The sequence below is a fragment of the Physeter macrocephalus genome, chromosome 4 (assembly GCF_002837175.3).
Source record: "Physeter macrocephalus isolate SW-GA chromosome 4, ASM283717v5, whole genome shotgun sequence".
Lineage (NCBI taxonomy): Eukaryota > Metazoa > Chordata > Mammalia > Artiodactyla > Physeteridae > Physeter > Physeter macrocephalus.
In genome coordinates, this window is record NC_041217.1 from 46,382,126 (window position 1) to 46,401,834 (window position 19,709).

Consider the following 19,709-nt stretch of genomic DNA (forward strand, 5'->3'; position numbering starts at 1 on the left):
GGGCAGGACAGGAATAAAGATGCAGACGTAGAGAATGGACTTGAGGACACGGGGAGGGTGAAGGGTAAGCTGGGACGAAGTGAGAGAGTGGCATGGACTTATATATACTACCAAATGTAAAATAGATAGCTAGTGGGAAGCAGCCACATAGCACAGGGAGATCAGCTCACTGCTCTGTGACCACTAGAGGGGTGGGACAGGGAGGGTGGGAGGGTGATGCAAGAGGGAGGGGATATGGGGATATATGTATATGTATAGCTGATTCACTCTGTTATCAAGCAGAAACTAACACACCATTGTAAAGCAATTATACTCCAATAAAGATGTTAAAAAACAAATAAAAACTCATAACCCCCCAAAAAATGATGGCCATTGGTATGTTTATAATATTAAAAACTCAAAAAGCTACTCTAATTAAACGACTGATAAAATATTAATTAATAATAATAACTAAGTAATTATTGAGCATCATGTTCGAAGAGCTTTACAGACAGCATCTTCCTTTCATAATCCTCGTAAGAGACCCAAAAGGCTATCTCTATTTTAAAGATAAGGAACTTGGGGAGAGAAGTTAATCAATTTGCCCAAAGTAACATTTCTAGTCAGAGACAAAAGAGAGATTTAAATAATGGAATAGTAGGTCCCAATGGAAAAGAGCAGCATGTGGGGAAAAAAGAAAAAAATCCATCTGCTAATGAAAAGAGAATTCTACCCACATATACATGTTCATCCATACCCTCCTGGAATTTAATTATGAAATTATGTCAGTATGTAAGTGAAATAAATAGTAAGTTGGAATAAGGAAAAGATGTTATGACAAATTAAGATTTAAATTTACCTTTTTAAAAGGTAATATTGTGTTCATGATATTGTGCTAGATTATCTTTTTTTAAAAAAATTTTTACTAGTCAATCAATAAAAAAAGGAATCAAGAATCAAGGAGATTTAACAATGCTAAAGTTAAATTACAGGTGTTTACTGCTTTAGTAAACATTCAAGGTAGGAATTCAGATATAGAAGACAAAGGAATTATGAGTAAAAGTGACCATATAATTTATCTTCCAACCCATAACACTTCTGAGAATGAAAGAAAGCCCTATCAGTAATTATGATGGTAAGACAAATACAATATAAACTAGGACTGCTCCAGGCAAATTCAGACATTTGGTCACCCTAGTTAAGACAGACATTTGGTCACCCTAGTTAAGAAAAATACTTTAACAAAAAATTCTTTGGTATGATTTTTTTTGAGTACTTACTATGTTAGCATGTACTCCACAACACAAGACTTTATCTGTCTTATTCACTGCCCCTAGATGGGTGCTTTGTGCACAGTAGGCACTCAATAAATAATTGTTGAAGGAATTATTAGGTTTCCTTTAATTAAAAAAGAAAAAGGTCTTCTTGTTTCTGAACAATACAGCTTCATTGTTTAAACATTATTATGACCTAAGTTTGTAAACAAATAAGCATTATTCATGCATGCAAAGACTCAGAGGAACAACAAAAATAATCAACAAACCCATCTCTATGTATTAGACATGGGAGACAGAACACTGAAATTAAGGCACAGCAATTAATGAGTAAAAATGGCATACCACATAGTTCTAATTTAGAGTATAATAATGAAAATAAAGTTTAAACCTACAAAGAAAGTTATTCATTTTAAAACGTTCTTTTATCTTAGTCATGAAAACCAACAACGAAAGAAGACAAATCTTTCATTTCTTACCTGCACAGCCGAAAGCCAGATGGTATCTAGAAGAGGGGCTGAATTTAACACAGCACACGTTAGCCTTCGCCTCAATGCTTGCCACCGAGTTGTCTAGGTTGGTAGACCATAGCTTCACTAAGAGTAAGGAACAATAAAAATGAAAATAAACAATACATAGGCCAATGCTTCTGTAACTGAGAAAGTCTGCTTATTGCTACAGCTGTCTTTTCATGCTAATCTAAGCATTTTGGTTTACTAGGATCAAAAATATTTAACCTGAGTGAATGAATAATAGAACAGTATATTTAAACCAACAGAGCTTAGTTTCAAAGTTAGAAAACATTATATAATCAATATATCTCATAACTAAGGCATAAAAGACAGGTTAAAAAAAGGAATCTGAAATACATGTGTATTTGCCTTAGTATTCTTTAAATTGTGTGTGTGTGTGTGTATGAGCAGGGCAACTCTATGGTTTATCATCCAACCTATTACACTTTTGAGAACCTCACATACACACACATTTTCACATGTACGATATATATCAGATTGTATATATGATATATACACAAATATCTTTTAAAGTACCTGGGAGCAGTTCTTATTTCATCTTTCAATTAAGAATTCCATGATTTTAAAATTTTACATGGGAACTTAGTTGTATGATTTAGTACGTCTAAAGTAACAGATGACAGAATTGCTTGGCTAAACTTTAAAATTTTACTTTAATATTTGATATTTAGTCCATTCCAATGGTATATATTGAGATTTGTAAGGATTAGGGAGTGAAAAGCTGACTGATCAGAGCAGGTCAGATCTGAAAACAGAAGTATAAAAGTGAGATGTTATCTTGTGAGTTCCCAGAGCAACCATATCATTTTTAAACAAAAATTTCTTAGTAGACACTAGAATACAAATAGACTTTCAAGACATAGGTTACAATCCTGGTTGCACATTAGGATTAATAACAAACATTAACAACAACAAAAGCCTTCCTAACCCATCGTTCTGTGGGTCCCAATGTCTCGTCAGGACCGTGCCCAGATGGGGTCCAGGTATTGGTGGTTTTTTAAAAAGCTCTCTGGGGGCTTCCCTGGTAGGACAGTGGTTAAGAATCCACCTGGAAGTGCAGGGGACATGGGTTCAAGCCCTGGTCCAGGAAGATCCCACATGCCTCAGAGCAACTAAGCCTGTGCGCCACAACTACTGAGCCTGAGCTCTAGAGCCCGCGAGCCACAGCTACTGAGCCCACGTGCCACAACTACTGAAGCCTGCGCACCTAGAGCCTGTGCTCCACAACAAGAGAAGCCACCGCAATGAGAAGCCCACGTACCGCAACGAAGACCCAACGCAGCCAAAAATAAATAAATAAATTTTAAAAGAAAGCTTTCTGAGTGATTCTAATGTGTAAAGCAGAATTGAAAACCAAAATATAGAGCTGGAGGCATAATACAATTTTAGAATCTTTTTAGGATTATTAATACAGTGATCTTTAAATAGGAGTGAAAAATATAAAAATGGTTCCAACAACTACCACCTCTATGAATGTTATTTCATAAGAATAGAGACTTCCTCTGTGTGAACAGGATCATTTATCTTCTATGAATAGAATTTCACAAGAATAGAACATTTCTTTAAATATCTGAAACCTCTAAATAAAAATTAATCATTAAAAAAAGTTATTTAGGGCTTCCCTGGTGGCGCGGTGGTTGAGAGTCCGCCTGCCGATGCAGGGGATGCGGGTTCGTGCCCCGGTCCGGGAGGATCCCGCGTGCCGCGGAGCGGCTGGGCCCGTGAGCCGTGGCCGCTGGGCCTGTGCGTCCGGAGCCTGTGCTCCGCAACGGGAGGGGCCGCAGCGGTGAGAGGCCCGTGTACCGCCAAAAAAAAAAAAGTTATTTAAAACCTGATGAATCTATTAGCCTTCCCAGAGAAACATAAGATACTCATTACTAAAATAAAAAAATAACAGTTTTAAATAGAAATATTTGATTTGTTCCACGTTATTTTCCAATAGGAATCGTGCTATTTCAGTCAACATACAATTGTTCAGGCAATTAAGATACACAATTCTGAGATGAGATGGCTAGCTGTAATTAAAAGTTTGCATGTCAAATAGTACTTATAGATTAGAATATCAAGTGGTAGAACTGTACTCTAACAGCGTGGCAAGCCAAAGTTAATCCACAACAAATATTTATGGAGCACCTACTAATCCCATAACCTCACTACTAATCACTAAGAACCTTTACAAACAAGGGTTATATATCAGTGTTTTATGACTATTAAATATGAGTAGTCATAAAAATGAACCAGAACTAACAGAACAACAGCTAACTTAGAAGTGAGGTCTTTTCTTATTTCAAAGTAATTTTCTCAATGGAGTAATCATTTACATTTAAAAAATAAGACATAATGGTAACCACCATGGTTATAATTTTCAACACATAAGATATTAGAATCCAATATAACTGTCTGAACTGTAAGGATACCTAAGGTTTAAAATACTATAAAGATACACTGAATATATAAAGCATGGAAAAGAAAAATGCACAAGAAATATAATACTGTTATTAAGTTATTAGTTATTAAATAGAACAGGTATTGCGGGTTAAATTGTTTTCCCCAAAAAGATATGTTGAAGTCCTAACACTAGGTACCTATGAGTGTCAACTTATTTTGAAATAGGGTCTTTACAGATGTAACCAAGTTAAGATGAGGTCATACTGGAATAGAATGGGCCCTAAATCCAATGACTGATATCTTTATAAGGAGAGGGAGACTTGGTTACAGAGGCAAAGAGTGAAGGCGATGTGTAGAGAGAGGCAGAAATTGGATGCCGCTACAAGTAAAAGAATGCCAAGGACTGCTACATAACCACCAGAAGCTAGGAAGGCAGCAAGGACGGATTCTTCCCTAGAGTCTTCAGAGGGAGAATGGCCCTGCCAATACCTTATTCCGGGCTTCTAAGCCTGTAGTACTGTGAGAGAATAAATTTCTATTGTAGGAGCCAGGCAGGTAGTGGTACGCTGCTATGGCAGTCCTAGGGAACTAATACAACAGATATGATGAAGTAACATTAAAATCAACTTAATATCCTAAGATAACATCATAGGTCAAAAGGTAAAATAGTATAATCTTTTGGAGAAAGAAATCAATAAAAGTACTGGAAGAAAATGTCTAAGACTGGGAATTCCCTCGCGGCCCAGTGGTTAGGACTTGGTGCTCTCACTGCCAGAGGCCTGGGTTTGATCCCTGTTAAGAGGAACTAAGATCTGCAAGCTGCGTGGTGTGGCCAAAAAAAAAAAAAAAAAATGTCCAAGACAAATATAAATGAGATGTTCTTCACAATAAGGAACTATGGTTCCTTTCTCCTTAAAAGTCTGATAGTAAGAATTTCTTTTAACTACAAAATTACAGTCTCAACATTTATTGTGAAAATTCCTTTTGGCAAGAAAAAACAACAGCGAATTTAAAAGAAAATATCCTCAAGATGAAGAGCTAAGGCAATTAAATCAAACAAAACACACTGCCCTTATTTATACAGTCTCCTGTGACACTCAGCAAAAAATCAAAACAGTGACTCCTAGGAAAATCATGTCAAAATGTAGGAGACTAAAAAAAAAAAACTTGTTCTGAATACTATCTAGCTGCCTTTAGGAAATGAATTTTTTACTTATAACTAAGCATTTTATTTCAAGTTTGATTAATGTTAATAGGTAAAGAAAAGATTTTTGTTTTTTTTGTTTTTCTGGTTTTTTTGAGTATCATCTGAATCTTAAGTCCCATTAAAAAGTCCTGAATTTTAAAAAATCCAACAACCCTAGAAGATTGGTGAGGTTTATCATCTACAAATCTTTAAAGTCTGGGTTAAACACTCCCAAGTTCTTTTGTTCAAAATTATTTTTTCCAAAAACAGAACACATTACATACCTATAATAATGTCAGTACCAATTTCAATGTGCAGGATTTATGCTTCTGAGCTTTTCAGACTGGGTCCACTGTATATCTAATTTGCACAAAGCTTCCTAAGAAAGAATTCATTGTAAAAGATAAAGGAAACAGGCCCAGGAGTTTGACACAGTAAGAAAGCCTGTCTTTAGTGAGAATGTGCAAGTATGAGTATGATTCATATCTGGTACTCCTGAACCCACTTCTGAACTACTGTCTAGATCCTACAGAAAACAGAATGAATTCAAAGGGAGAATGCTGCTTCACCCAAAACTATCATGAACATCTATACTATTTGATAAGTCTAAAAAAGTATAAAAGATTAAACACAAAGATGTGTACTTTGACAATGCTAATTATCAAACATAAGTTTTTCTTTTAAACTTCATCAAAGAGAAAACAGGCCTTGTCGCATTAGTTAGCTATTGTTGCACAGCAAATTGCCCCAAAACTTAGCAACTTAAAACAACAAAATTTACTATGTCACATAGTTTCTGAGAATCAGGAATCTCCAAGCAGCTTGGCTGGGTGCTTTTGGCTCACCGTGTCAAGGCTCAGAGGTCACAGTAAAGCTGAGCTGAAAGATTCGTTTCAGTTTACTCAACACAGCTCTTGGTGTGAGGATTCGGTTCCTCACCATTTGGGCTTATGATACAGCTAGCTTCTCCCAAACCAAGTGAATGGAAAGAGAATGATGAAGACAGATAAACTAATTTCAGAAGGGACGTATCTTCACTTCTACAGTATTCTGGTATCATGCAGACTGGAGCAATGGGGAAGCAGAGGAACTAAACAACTGTGGGAATAATAGAAGCCAAAGATCACTGGGGTCCATCTGGCATGCTGGCCAACACAAGCCTTTTAATTTCATTTGGATCCAGGAGATATTATACTTAGTAGAGTTATAACTTATGGGAATGATAACTGTTATCATAATGCTGTTTATTTATTATGTTGCAGTTCATTTTTTAGTCCTCTGATGATAAGAAGTGGAAGCATTTCATTCAGTATGAGTTAAGTAAAATTAATTTTTAAAATTTACCAAGATTTCAAATTCAGCACTTTTACACTAACATATAGAACTATGAAAATTTGGAATAAATCAGGCTAAATTTAGGGTGTCCTAAAGCCTAAATTCTTCAAACTCATATGTGGAGGGGAAAAAACCTTTAAAGAATGTGCTTATTCTATTTCAAAAGCAAGATTATTTATTGGAAATGACTCTTAGGTTATGTATTTTAAAAGGAAAATACATTTTCCCCAAAGAACTTATAAAATGGCTCATGAAACTCTTTTCTGATTACCTCACTAGGTATTGACAGTTCTTTAACATGCAAATATGTGCACATATAATTGGAAGTAAACAGTTTTTATTTATTTATTTTTAACACTTTATCTTATAACTGGCTTAGAGAAGTTAGATCAACATGGTTGATCTGTTGGGAAAAAAGTTCTGTCATCATTTATGAGGAATTAAACTATTTTTAAAATATACAGATCAGAAAAATATCATTTGTAAGGACTGAGTATTTAATTATGCAATGAAAAAATAACTTCCATTGTTAATAATGGTTAAAAATTGGTTAAACAACAAATATAAAAAATGTTAAATATTTTTGTGTAAAATACATTAAAAGTAATTTAAAATATTCTTACTATAAAATTATTATAAAGGCTATATTTTATAAGTAAAATCACCAAACAGTCAAGGAGTGATAAATATATCTAAGAAACAGTAAATACAGGCATTCCTGTATTGAGGGTTTTGTTCCAGGCCACCACAATAAAGCAAGTACTGTAATAAAGGGAGTCACAAAATGTTTGTTTTCCCAGTACGTGTAAAATCCATGTTTACATTATACTGCAGTCTATTAAATGTGCAGTAGCGTTATATCTAAAAAAAAAATTTTACACACCTTAATTAAAAAATATTTTATTGCTAAAAAATGGCAACCATCATCTGAGTCTTTTTACTGGTAGACTGTTTTGCCTCTAAGTTGATGGCTGCTGACTGATCAGAATGGTGGTTGCTGAAGGCTTGGGGTGGCTGCAGCAACTTCTTAAAGTACGACAGCAGTGAAGTCTGCCCCATCTATTAACTCTTCCTTTCATGAACAATTTCTCTGTTTTCAACTGACTTTGCCCAGATTCATCAGAGGAATCACTATCTATGGCAGATATAGCTTTACAAAATATATTTCTTAAATAATAAGATTTGAAAGTTGAAATTACTTCTTGATCTATAGGCTGTAGAATGGATGTTGATTAGCAGGCATGAAAAAAACATTAATCTCATTGTCTCTCTCCATCAGAGGTCTTGGATGACCGGGAGCATTGTCAATGAGCAGTACTATTTTGAAAGGAATCTTTTTTCCTGAGCAGGAGGTCTCAACAGTGGGCTTAAAATATTCAGCAAACCATGTTGTAATCAGATGTGCTGTCATGCAGGCTTTGTTGTTCCATTTAAGGAGCACAGGCAGAGTGGATTTAGCATAATTCTTAAGGGCCCTACAATTTTCAAAATGGCAAATGAGCACTGGCTTCAATTTCAAGTTACCAGCTGCTTTAGCCCCAACATGAGTCGGCCTGTCCTTTAAAGCTTTGAAACCAGGCACTGACTTCTCTTCTCTAGTTATGGAAATCCTAGATGGCATCTTCTTTCAATATAATACTGTTTCATCTACATTGAAAATATGTTGTTTAGTGGAGCCACCTTCATTATCTTAGCTAGATCTTCTGGATAATTTGCAACAGCTTCTAATCAGCACTTGCAGCTTCACCGTGCACTTTTATGTTGTAAAGACAGTTTCTTTTCTTAAACCACATGAGCCAACCTCTGCTAGCTTCAAACTTTTCTTCTGCAACTTCCTCACCTCTCTCAGCCTTCACAGAATTGAAGAGAGTTAGGGCCTTGCTCTGGATTAGGCTTTGGCTTAAGGGAATATTTGATCTTCTATCCAGACCACTAAAACTTTCTTCATATCAGCAATAAGGCTATTCCACTTTCTTATCATCCATGTGTTCACTGGAATAACACTTTTAATTTCCTTCAAGAACTTCTCCTTAGCATTCACAACTTGGCTAAGTGTTTGGTGCAAGAGGCTTAGCTTTCAGCCTATCTTGACTCTCAACATGCCTTATTCACTAACCTTAATCATTTCTAGCTTTTGATTTAAAGTTAAATGTGCCACATGAAAAGATGCTCAACATCATAACTAATTATTAGAGAAATGCAAATCAAAACAACAATGAGGTACCACCTCATAGTGCTCAGAATGGCCATCATCAAAAAATCTACAAATAACAAATGGTGGAGAGGGTGTGGAGAAAAGGGAACCCTCCTACACTGTTGGTGGAAATGTAAGTTGGTACAGACACTATGGAAAACAGTATGGAGGTTCCTCAAAAAAACTAAAAATAGAGTTGCCATATGATCCAGCAATCCCACTCCTGGGCATATATCTGGACGAAACTATAAATCAAAAAGATACATACACCCCTATGTTCAAAGCAGCAGTATTCACAATAGTCAAGACATGGATAAAATCTAAATGTCCATCAACAGAGGAATGGATAAAGAAAATGTGGCACATATATATACAATGGAATAATACTCAGCCATAAAAAAGAATGAAATAATGTCATTTGCAGCAACATGGATGTACCTAGAGATTATCATACTAAGCGAGGTGAGAAAGAGAAAGACAAATATCATATGACATCACTTATATGTGGAATCTAAAGTATGACACAAATGAATTTACCTACGAAACAGAAACAGACTCAGATTTAGAGAACAGATTGGTGGTTGCCAAGGGGGAGGGGAATGGGAGAGGGATGGAGTTGGAGGTTGGGATTAGCATATGTAAGCTATTATATATAGAATGGATAAACAACAAGGTCCTGCTGTATAGCACAGAGAACTATATTTGGTATAGTTAAACCATAATGGAAAAGAATATAAAAAAAATGTATATATATGTATAACTGAATCACTTTGCTGCACAGCAGAAATTAACACAAACATTGTAAATCAACTATACTTTGATTTATAAAATATAAATAAATAATAAAGTGAGATGTGCAACTCTTCTGTTCACTTGAACAATTAGAGGCCAACGGAGGGTCATTAACTGGCCTAATTTCAACATTGTTATATCTCGGGGAATAGGGAGGCCTGAGGAGAAGGAGAGAGACAGAGGAATGGACAGGTGGAGCAATCAGAACACACACTACATTTATCGATTAAGTTTGCCATCTTATATAGGTGCAGTGTGTGGCACTCCAAAACAATTACAATAGAAACACCAAAGATCACTGATAACAGATCACCATAACACATATAAAAATACTGAAAAAGTTTGAAATTTTGCAAGAATTACCAAAATGTGACAGAGAGACATGAAATGAGCAAAAGCTGTTGGAAAAATGGCGCCAATAGACTTGCTCTATACAGGGTTACCATAAACCCTCAATTTGTAAAAAACATAGTATCAGCAAGGTGCAATAAAACGAGGTATGCCTGTAACACTTTTGAGAAAGGCTTAAATGCATTTGGGAATGTTAGTACCAACCAAGACAGAGTAATCTGTCAGTCTCTCTCACTGTGAGTATACTCTGGACAATTATCAAGAAAACAGAAAGTGACTCTCTGAGGAATGTGAATGATAAGGAAAACCAGTCATTCGGGGGAGGAAATTCAAGACTTAAGAAGTGACCAACATGGAGGTGAGAATACCATTTTGTTCCTCACTCTATTCTCCCATAGAGAGGCAAAGTCAGTACCTCAATCAGCAAAAACTAAGGAAAATCTCTGTGTATCTGGCCATAAGACTAATAAAGGGGGTTCTTGCAAGCCAGAGGTTTGGGAGTAATTTTCATTGTTTTTCTTTTGTTTCATCCTTTTTCTCTTTCAACTTTTCCCCAAGGGAGGGCTTTAGTCACAGAGCTGCATCAGTATAGGAAGCTAATGCACCAAGAGAAACTCCATCTCCGTGGCCATAAAAAGGAGTAACTCATCCATACAGAAAACCCTACTTTCTTGAGAAACCCTCAGTAAAAAAGACCCTGGGGGATGAAGAGTGTGCAGGAGAAACTTCAAAAAGAAAGCACTGGAAAAGGAGATCCCATACTTCTGTGTATGAACAGCCTAAGTCTTGTAGTTACTTCTGAGTTCTATGTGCAAGATGGACACAAAGTAGAATGGCAAAGACTACGAGCATTGAACTACATTTGAAAAGACCTACTAATTTCCAGATTAACCTCTGATTGGCATATGCATCAGATAAACCAATGGAGCACAGCAAAGGCTTTGAAAACTGACCTGACAGTAAAACAACCACTCACATAGGCAAGATAGAACTTACAGTCAAAATCTAAACCAACTGGTTGCCCAATTTAAAAAAAACAAAAAAAAGCACTCTCCAGAAAATCTGAACAGTACCCAGAGTTGTACAAAATAATATTCAAAATGCTTAACATATAACCTCAAAATAACTCAACATACAAAAATCCAGGAAAATGTGAAGAATTTTCAAAGGAAGATGCAATCAACAGAGCAATGCTATAAAACAGATGTTAAAGCAACTATTGTAACTATGTTCCATGGGGTAAAAGTAATAAACACATTTAAAATTAATGGAAAGATAGACGTACTCAGAAGAGATATAGAAACCATGAAAAAGAACAAAATAGAAAAATTTAAAACAATTACAGTAATTTACATAAAAGATTCAATGAGGTAAATTCATAGCAAAAGGGAGATGGACACATAAAATTTAGTGAACGAGAAGACAGAAGAGAAATTACTCAATCTGAAGAAAGGAAAAAATATTGACAAGAAAAGGACAGAGTCTCAGGGACCTATAAGACAAAATAAAAAGGTTTAACATTCATGCAGTTGGAATCCCAAAGGAGAAAAGAATGAAATTACTGGTTTGATTACTATCTAACAAAGCAGTTTCAGAAGAATATCAATAGGGATGAAGAGTGACATTAAATACTGATAAAAGGGTCAGTTCACCAAGAAAATATAACATGTCTAAATGTTCCTGACCCTAACAATAGAGCTTCCCCCCAAAATGAGGCAAAACACCCTCCTCCCCAAGATAACTGAAAGGAGAAATAAAACTAGATTTCAACACTCCTGTTTCATAATTAATAAAACAAGGAGACCAAAAAAGGGGGGATATAGAAAACCAAAAAAACATTATCAACAAGATTGATCTGACACTTATAAGAACACTCCATCCAACAGCAGAGTATAGATTTTTTCAATGCACTTGGAATATTTACCAAGGTAGATTGTATTCTGGGCCACAAAACAAATCATAACAAATTTAAAAGGATTAAAATTATATAAAAATATGTTCTCTAATTATAAAAGAATTAAGCTATAAATCGGTAACAGTAAGAGCTCTGACATTCTTTTTTAAAAACATGGAAAATGTTAACATATTTTAAAATAATTCTTAGCCAAGCAAGACAATCACAAGAGATATTAGATGTAATTTTATTTATTTATTTTTATATTATTTATTTATTTATTTTTTGGCTGTGCTGCGCAGCATGTGGTTCTCTGACCAAGGATCAAACCTGTGCCCCCTGCAGTGGAAGCACGGAGTCTTAACCACTGGACCACTGGGGAAGTCACAGATGTAATCTTAAATTGAATGAAAAACACATTATATGAAAATCTGTGGGATCAGTTAAAATAGTGCTTAAAGGGAAATGTATAACAAAAAATATTTATATTAGAAAAGATAAATGCTCAAATCAATGACATAAACTTCAACTGTAACAACCTAGAAAAAGAAGAAATTAAACCCAAAGCAAGAAGAAAAAATTAATGGACAAACATCAATGAAACTGAAAATAGAAAAACAGAAAAACCAATAAAATCAGTTAGATATTTGAAAAGATCAATAAGATTGATAAACCTAACATCACACTGATCTAAGTACATAAATAATAAAGGACACAATAATAAAATAAAAAGGACACAAAATATCAATTCCTGAAAGATACAAACTACCAAAGCTCACTCAAAAAGAAATAGATTAACTGAACAGTCCTAAATCTACTAAAGAAATTAAATTCTTAGTTAAAACCTTCAAACAAAGAAAACTCCAGGACAGAAAGCTTCAATGACAAATTCTACCAAACATTTAAGAATTAAACAGTAACAATTCTAAATAATCACTTCCCTCCACCCACCCCACCCAGGGGTACACACACAGAAAAGGAAGATCATTTTAGGAGGCCAGCATTATCCTGATACAAAAAGACATTACAAGAATAGAAAAATAACCCTCATAAACATAGATGTAAAAATCCGCCCCCCAAAATTAGCAAATCAAATCTAATAATATAGAAAAGACAGATAATACATCATGACCAAGAAGAGGTTTTTCCTGGAAATGTAAGGCTACCTCAAGATTTGAAAACATATCATTACAGGGCTTCCCTGGTGGCACAGTGGTTAAGAATCTGCCTGCCAACACAGGGGACACACACTTGAGCTCTGGTCTGGGAAGATCCCACATATAGCGGAGCAACTAAGCCCGTGCGCCACAACTACTGAGCCTGTGCTCTAGAGCCTGTGAGCCATAACTACTGAGCCCATGAGCCACAGCTACTGAAGCCCGCATGCCTAGAGCCCATGCTCTGCAACAAGAGAAGCCACTGAAATGAAAAGCCTGCACACCACAACAAAGAGTAGCCCTTCCTTGCTGCAACTAGAGAAAGCCCGTGAACAGCAACAAAGACCCAACACAGCCAAAATAAATAAAATAAATAAATTAAAAAAAAAACCCAGATCATTATAGTTCATGATATTGAAAAACAATAGAATCATCTCAATAGATACAGGAAAAGCATGACAAAATTCAACATCCATTCATGATAAAAAATTCTCAGCAAACTAGAATAGAACTTCCTTGACAAAAAAAAAAAAAATGCCTAGGGCTTCCCTGGTGGCGCAGTGGTTGGGAGTCCGCCTACCGATGCAGGGGACATGGGTTCATGCTCCGGTCCAGGAAGATCCCACATGCCATGGAGTGGCTAGGCCTGTGAGCCATGGCTGCTGAGCCTGCACGTCCAGAGTCTGTGCTCCGCAATGGGAGAGGCCACAACAGTGAGAGGCCCGTGTACCGCAAAAAAAAAAAAAAAAAAAAAAAATGCCTAATGCAAAACCTAAATCTAACATCATATTAATGATGAAAGACTATAAGCTTTCCCCATAAGATCAGGAACAAGGCAAGGATATTTGCTGTCACCACTCTTGTTCAGGAAGTTCCTGCAAGTACAATAAAGCAAGAAAAAAAAATGAAAGGCACACATGTTGAAAATGAAAAGGTATTAATGTTTCTGTTTGCCAACATGATTGGCCCAAGGAATCTCCACACATAATCTCTTAAAAGTAAAGAGTGCTTTAGCAAGGTTGTTGAAATGTAATTTATATTTAAAAAATCAATTGTTTTTCTATAAACTAGTAAAAAATGAATGGATATTAATATTTTAAATACCATTTTCAATAGCACCAAATATTAAACTATTTAGTTGTAATAATGTGCAAGATCTGCATTCAAAAACTATAAAACAATAAAACTATGATAAGAGAAATCCAGAAAGAACTAAATATGAAGAGATAAACCACGTTCATGGAACGGAAGTCTCAACACATTAAGATATCAACTCATCCCATATTAATCTATAGATTCAATACTATCTCAATCACAATTCCAGCAGGATTTTCTGTAGGTACTGGCAACTTGATTCTAAACTGTTTATGGGAAAGCAGAGAAAGTAAAGAGCTAAAATCGTTTTCAAGAACAAAGATGAAGGATTCACACTAAATGATTTCAAGACTTAAGCTACAAATCAAGACAATGTGGTATAGTAAAAGAAGAAATACATAGATCAATGTAGAATCTAAAAAATGTCACACCCTTCTATCAGAAATGGACAGATCCAGCAAGCAGAAAATCAGTAAGGACACAGTTGAATTCAACAACACCATAAATCAACTGAATATAATTGATATCTACATACTACTTTATCCAACAACAGTAGGATACACATTCTTTTCAAAGTCACATGCAACATTCATCCATTCTGGGCCATAAAACACACCTTAACAAATTTAAAGAATGGAAATCATACAATGTATTTCTTAGACAACAATGGAATTATACTTGGAGATCAAACAACATGCTTCTAAGTAATACATAAGTCAAATAAGAAACCTCAAGTGAAATTTAAGAATATTTTGAACTAAATGAGAATGAAGATATAACTTATCAAAATCTGTGGGATGCAGCACTCAGAGGAAAATTTATAGCACTGAATGCACATATTAAGCAAAGAAAAAAGATGAAAAATCAATAATCTGAGCTTCCAATTTAGGAAACTAGAAATAGAAGAGCAAATTCAATCTAAAGTAAGCAGAAGGGAAGTAATAAAAATTAGAGCAAAAGTCAATAAATTAAAATCAGGAAGTCAATAGAGAAAACCAATGAAACCAAAAGCTGGTTTGAAAAGATCAATTAAATCGATAAGCCTCAATGCACTCTGTAACAAAATCTCAATGAAGTTTTTTTGCAGAAATAGAATGAAATCCATCCTAAAATTTATGTGGAATCTTAATAGACTTAAAATAGCCAAAACAATCTTGAAAAAGAAGAAAAAATAATGGAAGACTCACTTCCTGATTTCAAAACAAAGCTACAGTAATCAAAACAGTATGGTAGGGGGCTTCCCTGGTGGCGCAGTGGTTGAGAGCCCGCCTGCCGATGCGGGGGGCGCAGGTTCGTGCCCTGGTCCGGGAGGATCCCGCGTGCCGTGGAGCGGCTGGGCCCGTGAGCCATGGCCGCTGGGCCTGTGCGTCTGGAGCCTGTGCTCCGCGACGGGAGAGGCCACGGCAGTGAGAGGCCCGCGTACCGGAAAACAAACAAACAAACAAACGAAAAACAAAAAAAAAAACAGTATGGTAGTGGCATAATGACAAATATATAGACCAATGGAAAAGAATAGAGTCCAAAAATAAGCCCTCACAGATATGATAAAATGATTTTTAACTAGGGTGCTAAGACCTTTCAATGGAGAAAGGACAATCTTTTCAACAAGTGGTTCTGGGAAAACTGGATATTCACATGTAAAAAATGAAGTCAGACTCTTACTTTACACCATATACAAAACTGAACTCAAAATGGATCAAAGCCACAAATGTAAGAGCTAAAACTATAAAACTGTTAGACGGAAACATAGGCCAAAAGCTTTATTACATTGGATTTGGCAATGACTTCTTGGATATGACATGAAAGGCACAGGCAACAAAAGAAAAAAATAGGCAATTTGGAATTCATCAATATGAAAAAATTGTGTGCATCAAAGCACACTATCAATAAATCATATATAATGGATATATGATAATCATGATAAGGGATTAATATTCAGAATACATAGAGAACTCCTAAAACTCAATAACAACAAAACCCAATTTAAAAATTGGCATAGGACTTGAATAAACCTTTCTCCTCAGAAGATATACAAATGGCTAATAAGCACATGAAAAAATGTTCAACATCACTATCATTGAGGAAATGCAAGCAAAGCAAAACCACAGTAAGATACCACTTCATACCCATTAAAATCATTATTAAAAAAAAAGGAAAAATAAAAGAACAGGTATTAGCAAGGATGTGGAGAAATGGAAACAGTTGGGTACTATTGGTGGGAATATAAAATGGTGCAGCCATTGTGGGAAACAGAATGGCAGTTCATAAAAAAATTAAGTGTGTATCATACAATCCAGCAATTCCATTTCTGAGTATATACCCAGAAGAACTTAAAGCAGGGATATGAAGAGATATTTTGCCATTCATGTTCATAGCAGCGTTATTCACAATAGCCAAAAAGGGGAAGCAACCGAGTGTCTACCCATCAACAAATGAAACAAAATGTGGTATATTCATACAATAGATTATTTTTTGGTCTTATAAAAGAACAAAATTCTAACACATGCTACAACATGGATGAACCTAAAAGACATTCTGCTAAGTGAAATAAACCAGTCACAAGAAACAGAAATTAGAAAGGTGATTGCCAGGGGCTGGTGAAGAGGCAATGGGGAGTTACTGTTTCAGTAAAACAGAAACAGCTTCTGAAACAGAGTTTCAGGTTTGCAATATGAAAAAAGTTCTATGGATTGACAGTGGTGAAGGATGCACAACAATGTGAAGGTACTTAATGCCACTGAGCAGTATACTTTAAAATGGTTAAAATGGTTTATTTTATGTGTATCTTAATACAATTTAAAATCAAGGGACTTCCCTGGTGGCGCAGTGGTTAAGAATCTGCCTGCCAATGCAGGGGACACAGGTTCAATCCCTGCTCTGGGAAGATCCCACATGCTGCGGAGCAACTGAGCCCGTGTGCCACAACTACTGAGACCACGTGCCACAACTACTGAAGCCCACGCGCCTAGAGCCCGTGCTCCACAACGAGAAGCCACTGCAATAAGAAGCACACGCACCGCAATGAAGAGTAGCCCCTGCTCACCACAACTAGAGAAAGCCCCCACACAGCAATGAAGACCCAACACAGCCAAAAATAAATAAATAAATAAATTTAGTAAAAAAAATTGGCAGAAAGAGATGTAGAATTTTTGCCTTGAAACATGATAAACTTCATTAAAAGATTTTGGTATGCACTCAGAATTTAATATAATTCAAAATACAGAGATGTCTAAAGTTCATTTCATGGTATATATAAAGGAACTGGTTATAAAAATGTCACAGTGTGGCATGAACCCAGAAAACATTATCATAATGAAGATGCAGCATATTCATTTTTCTTTCACTCCAAGAAATATAGATTTTTGTGCTTAGCAGATTATTTTTAGAATAATCAGTAATCACAAAGGATTGTTATGAGTTTCAATAAATATCTGCATCTCTGTCAGTAAAAGGAATTAAGTTGTGGGAGGGGACTCAAATAGTACCTTTTGCATCATCAGAACCTGAAGCCAAGAGTTTAGGATCCATCAAATTAAAGTCAACACTCCAACACCTCTTCTCATGCTCCTGGGTGGAGAAGGAAGACAAAGTAGTCTCAAACAGAATATAGATTTAAAATAAATAAAGCAAAACAAACAAACAAACTTGATACCAATTTATCACTACGGTGGGAGGGAAAAGAACTGGCTATGAAAACAAATGAGATGCAAAGTAGCTCCTAAACTTTTTATATACACATTTACAAAATTACTGCTTTTGGAAATTCATTTGATACATTCTACAAATGCAAAAAGTCTGAAGAGATGCTTCAGAGAAGCATCTCTTTGGAATTACATAGGTATAGAAAATGCTAAATAATGACTTTAAATTTGTAACTATAAAACACACGAAGCTCTACAATTATTAAAAAGTGAAAATGTTATTCTTAAAACAAGTAACTAGTATCCTTATTTACCTGATAGACCTTTGACCTCTGTCCTGTGAATCCATCCCATAGGATGACGGTGCCTTCGTAATCACTGCTGGCTAACAGGTTCTTATGGTAACTACTCCAACTGATACAGCTGAAAGAAAGGAATACAGTTAAGCCTCATTTTATATAAAAATAAATAACAATGGGTACAAAGAATTTTGATGTGTTCAGAAAGATTAGAACCCTTTCAAAATGGTTTACATGAGTTCACAATCATTATTCTGCCCACAATACATCTGGGAAGAAAGGTATCAAAAATTTCCCAGATTTTTCAATTGAAACTACCAAGTTATGACCTGTAACCACTTTTCACGCTCATCACGAGCTGGAAGATGGATATGATGAGCCTAAAGTTGCTACTGGCCATCCTTGATACGTGAGAAAAGCATGTCTGTAAGTGAAGGTAATAGAGGCCAAGGGGGCACGAACACGCCATGGCAGAATGACAGACCTAATCAGACTGTTTAGGCCCCTGGATCCAGTTGTGCCCAATCATATAAACCAGTAAACTGGTTTGAATTGGATTTCTGTATTTACACCCAAATCTTAACTCATATAAGTGTATGACTGAAATTTCAATTAAATGCAGTTAACAGAATTAAACGTTTAACATTTATGGTTTCAGCTATTCTCAAATGTTTCAAAACTGAGAATAAGACATCTAAAAATATGCTCTTTTGGTTAGACACATATGCACATCATGCATACAGTAAAGCTAATGTATATTAAAAGAAAAAAGTCACCTAGAAAGCAAAGCAAAGCAAAGCAAATAACCTGATTTCGAAGCATTTGAACACAAAGCTTTTTTGCTCTCTACTAGTTGCATTCATGCTACATTTTAGGGGTTGGAAGAGTTCATTTGCAACTTTAAATATACTTATTAGAATTTCTGGGAGAAATTATATGGAACAGTTAAGAGCCTTGGATTTAGATAGACCTGAGCTTAAATTCCAGATCTGCAACTTACTAGCTGTGGCTTTGGATAATTTAGTTCACTTTCACAATTGGTGTGCTCCAAATTGGTTTTAGGCAAGCTTACATATTGATCCTTTCAGCCCCAAGCTCACAGTTTCCAGCCTTGAACTGCTTCCTTCTCTTTATTCCAAGGTGCATACAGTACTGCCATAATTTTTACATATGTCAAGACAGAAAAGGTAAACCCTCTAATCCATATTTTCATTATAGTAACATTTACTTGATGTGGGCCAAGTACTGTGCTGAGTGCATTATGTGGATTTACTTAAAGTACAATCCTATGAAATAGGTATTACTATTAGAGCCTCCACTTTATAAATGAGTAGCATGAAATGGTTAGGAGCACAGATTCTGGAACCAAACTACTTCTGTTTGAATCCTGGCTCCTCCAGAGAACAGCTGTGCAATCTTAAGCAAGTTAATGAACCTTTTTGTGCTTCAGCTTCCTTGGGTATAAAATGGGGCAACAACGGTCAGCTTAAGACAAAGCACTTAGGACAATGCCTGCCACATAAGAATTCAATAAAGTTATGTCTTACTCACATTGTATTCTTTTCACTTAGGAATAAAGTATATAAACTAA

At 35.6% G+C, this 19,709-nt stretch overlaps 1 protein-coding gene and 1 non-coding gene across 3 annotated transcripts in view; both read right to left on the bottom strand.

The window, feature by feature from the left end:
* COP1 (COP1 E3 ubiquitin ligase) overlaps window positions 1-19,709 on the bottom strand; it is a 293,722-nt gene that overhangs the window by 97,384 nt on the left and 176,629 nt on the right. Inside the window, exons 13-15 of one of the 2 annotated variants that reach the window (XM_007117809.4) lie at window positions 18,134-18,242; window positions 17,664-17,745; window positions 1,733-1,849 (exon numbers count right to left, since the gene is read on the bottom strand). In XM_007117809.4, the coding sequence (XP_007117871.2) occupies window positions 1,733-1,849; window positions 17,664-17,745; window positions 18,134-18,242 (308 nt within the window). The remainder of the gene's footprint in view (window positions 1-1,732; window positions 1,850-17,663; window positions 17,746-18,133; window positions 18,243-19,709) is intronic. The other variant, XM_055084173.1, reaches the window with a different exon arrangement.
* Window positions 7,054-7,135, bottom strand: LOC112067567 (small nucleolar SNORD12/SNORD106). Its single transcript, XR_002893357.1, has one exon. It is a non-coding gene; the product is annotated as a small nucleolar SNORD12/SNORD106 (small nucleolar RNA).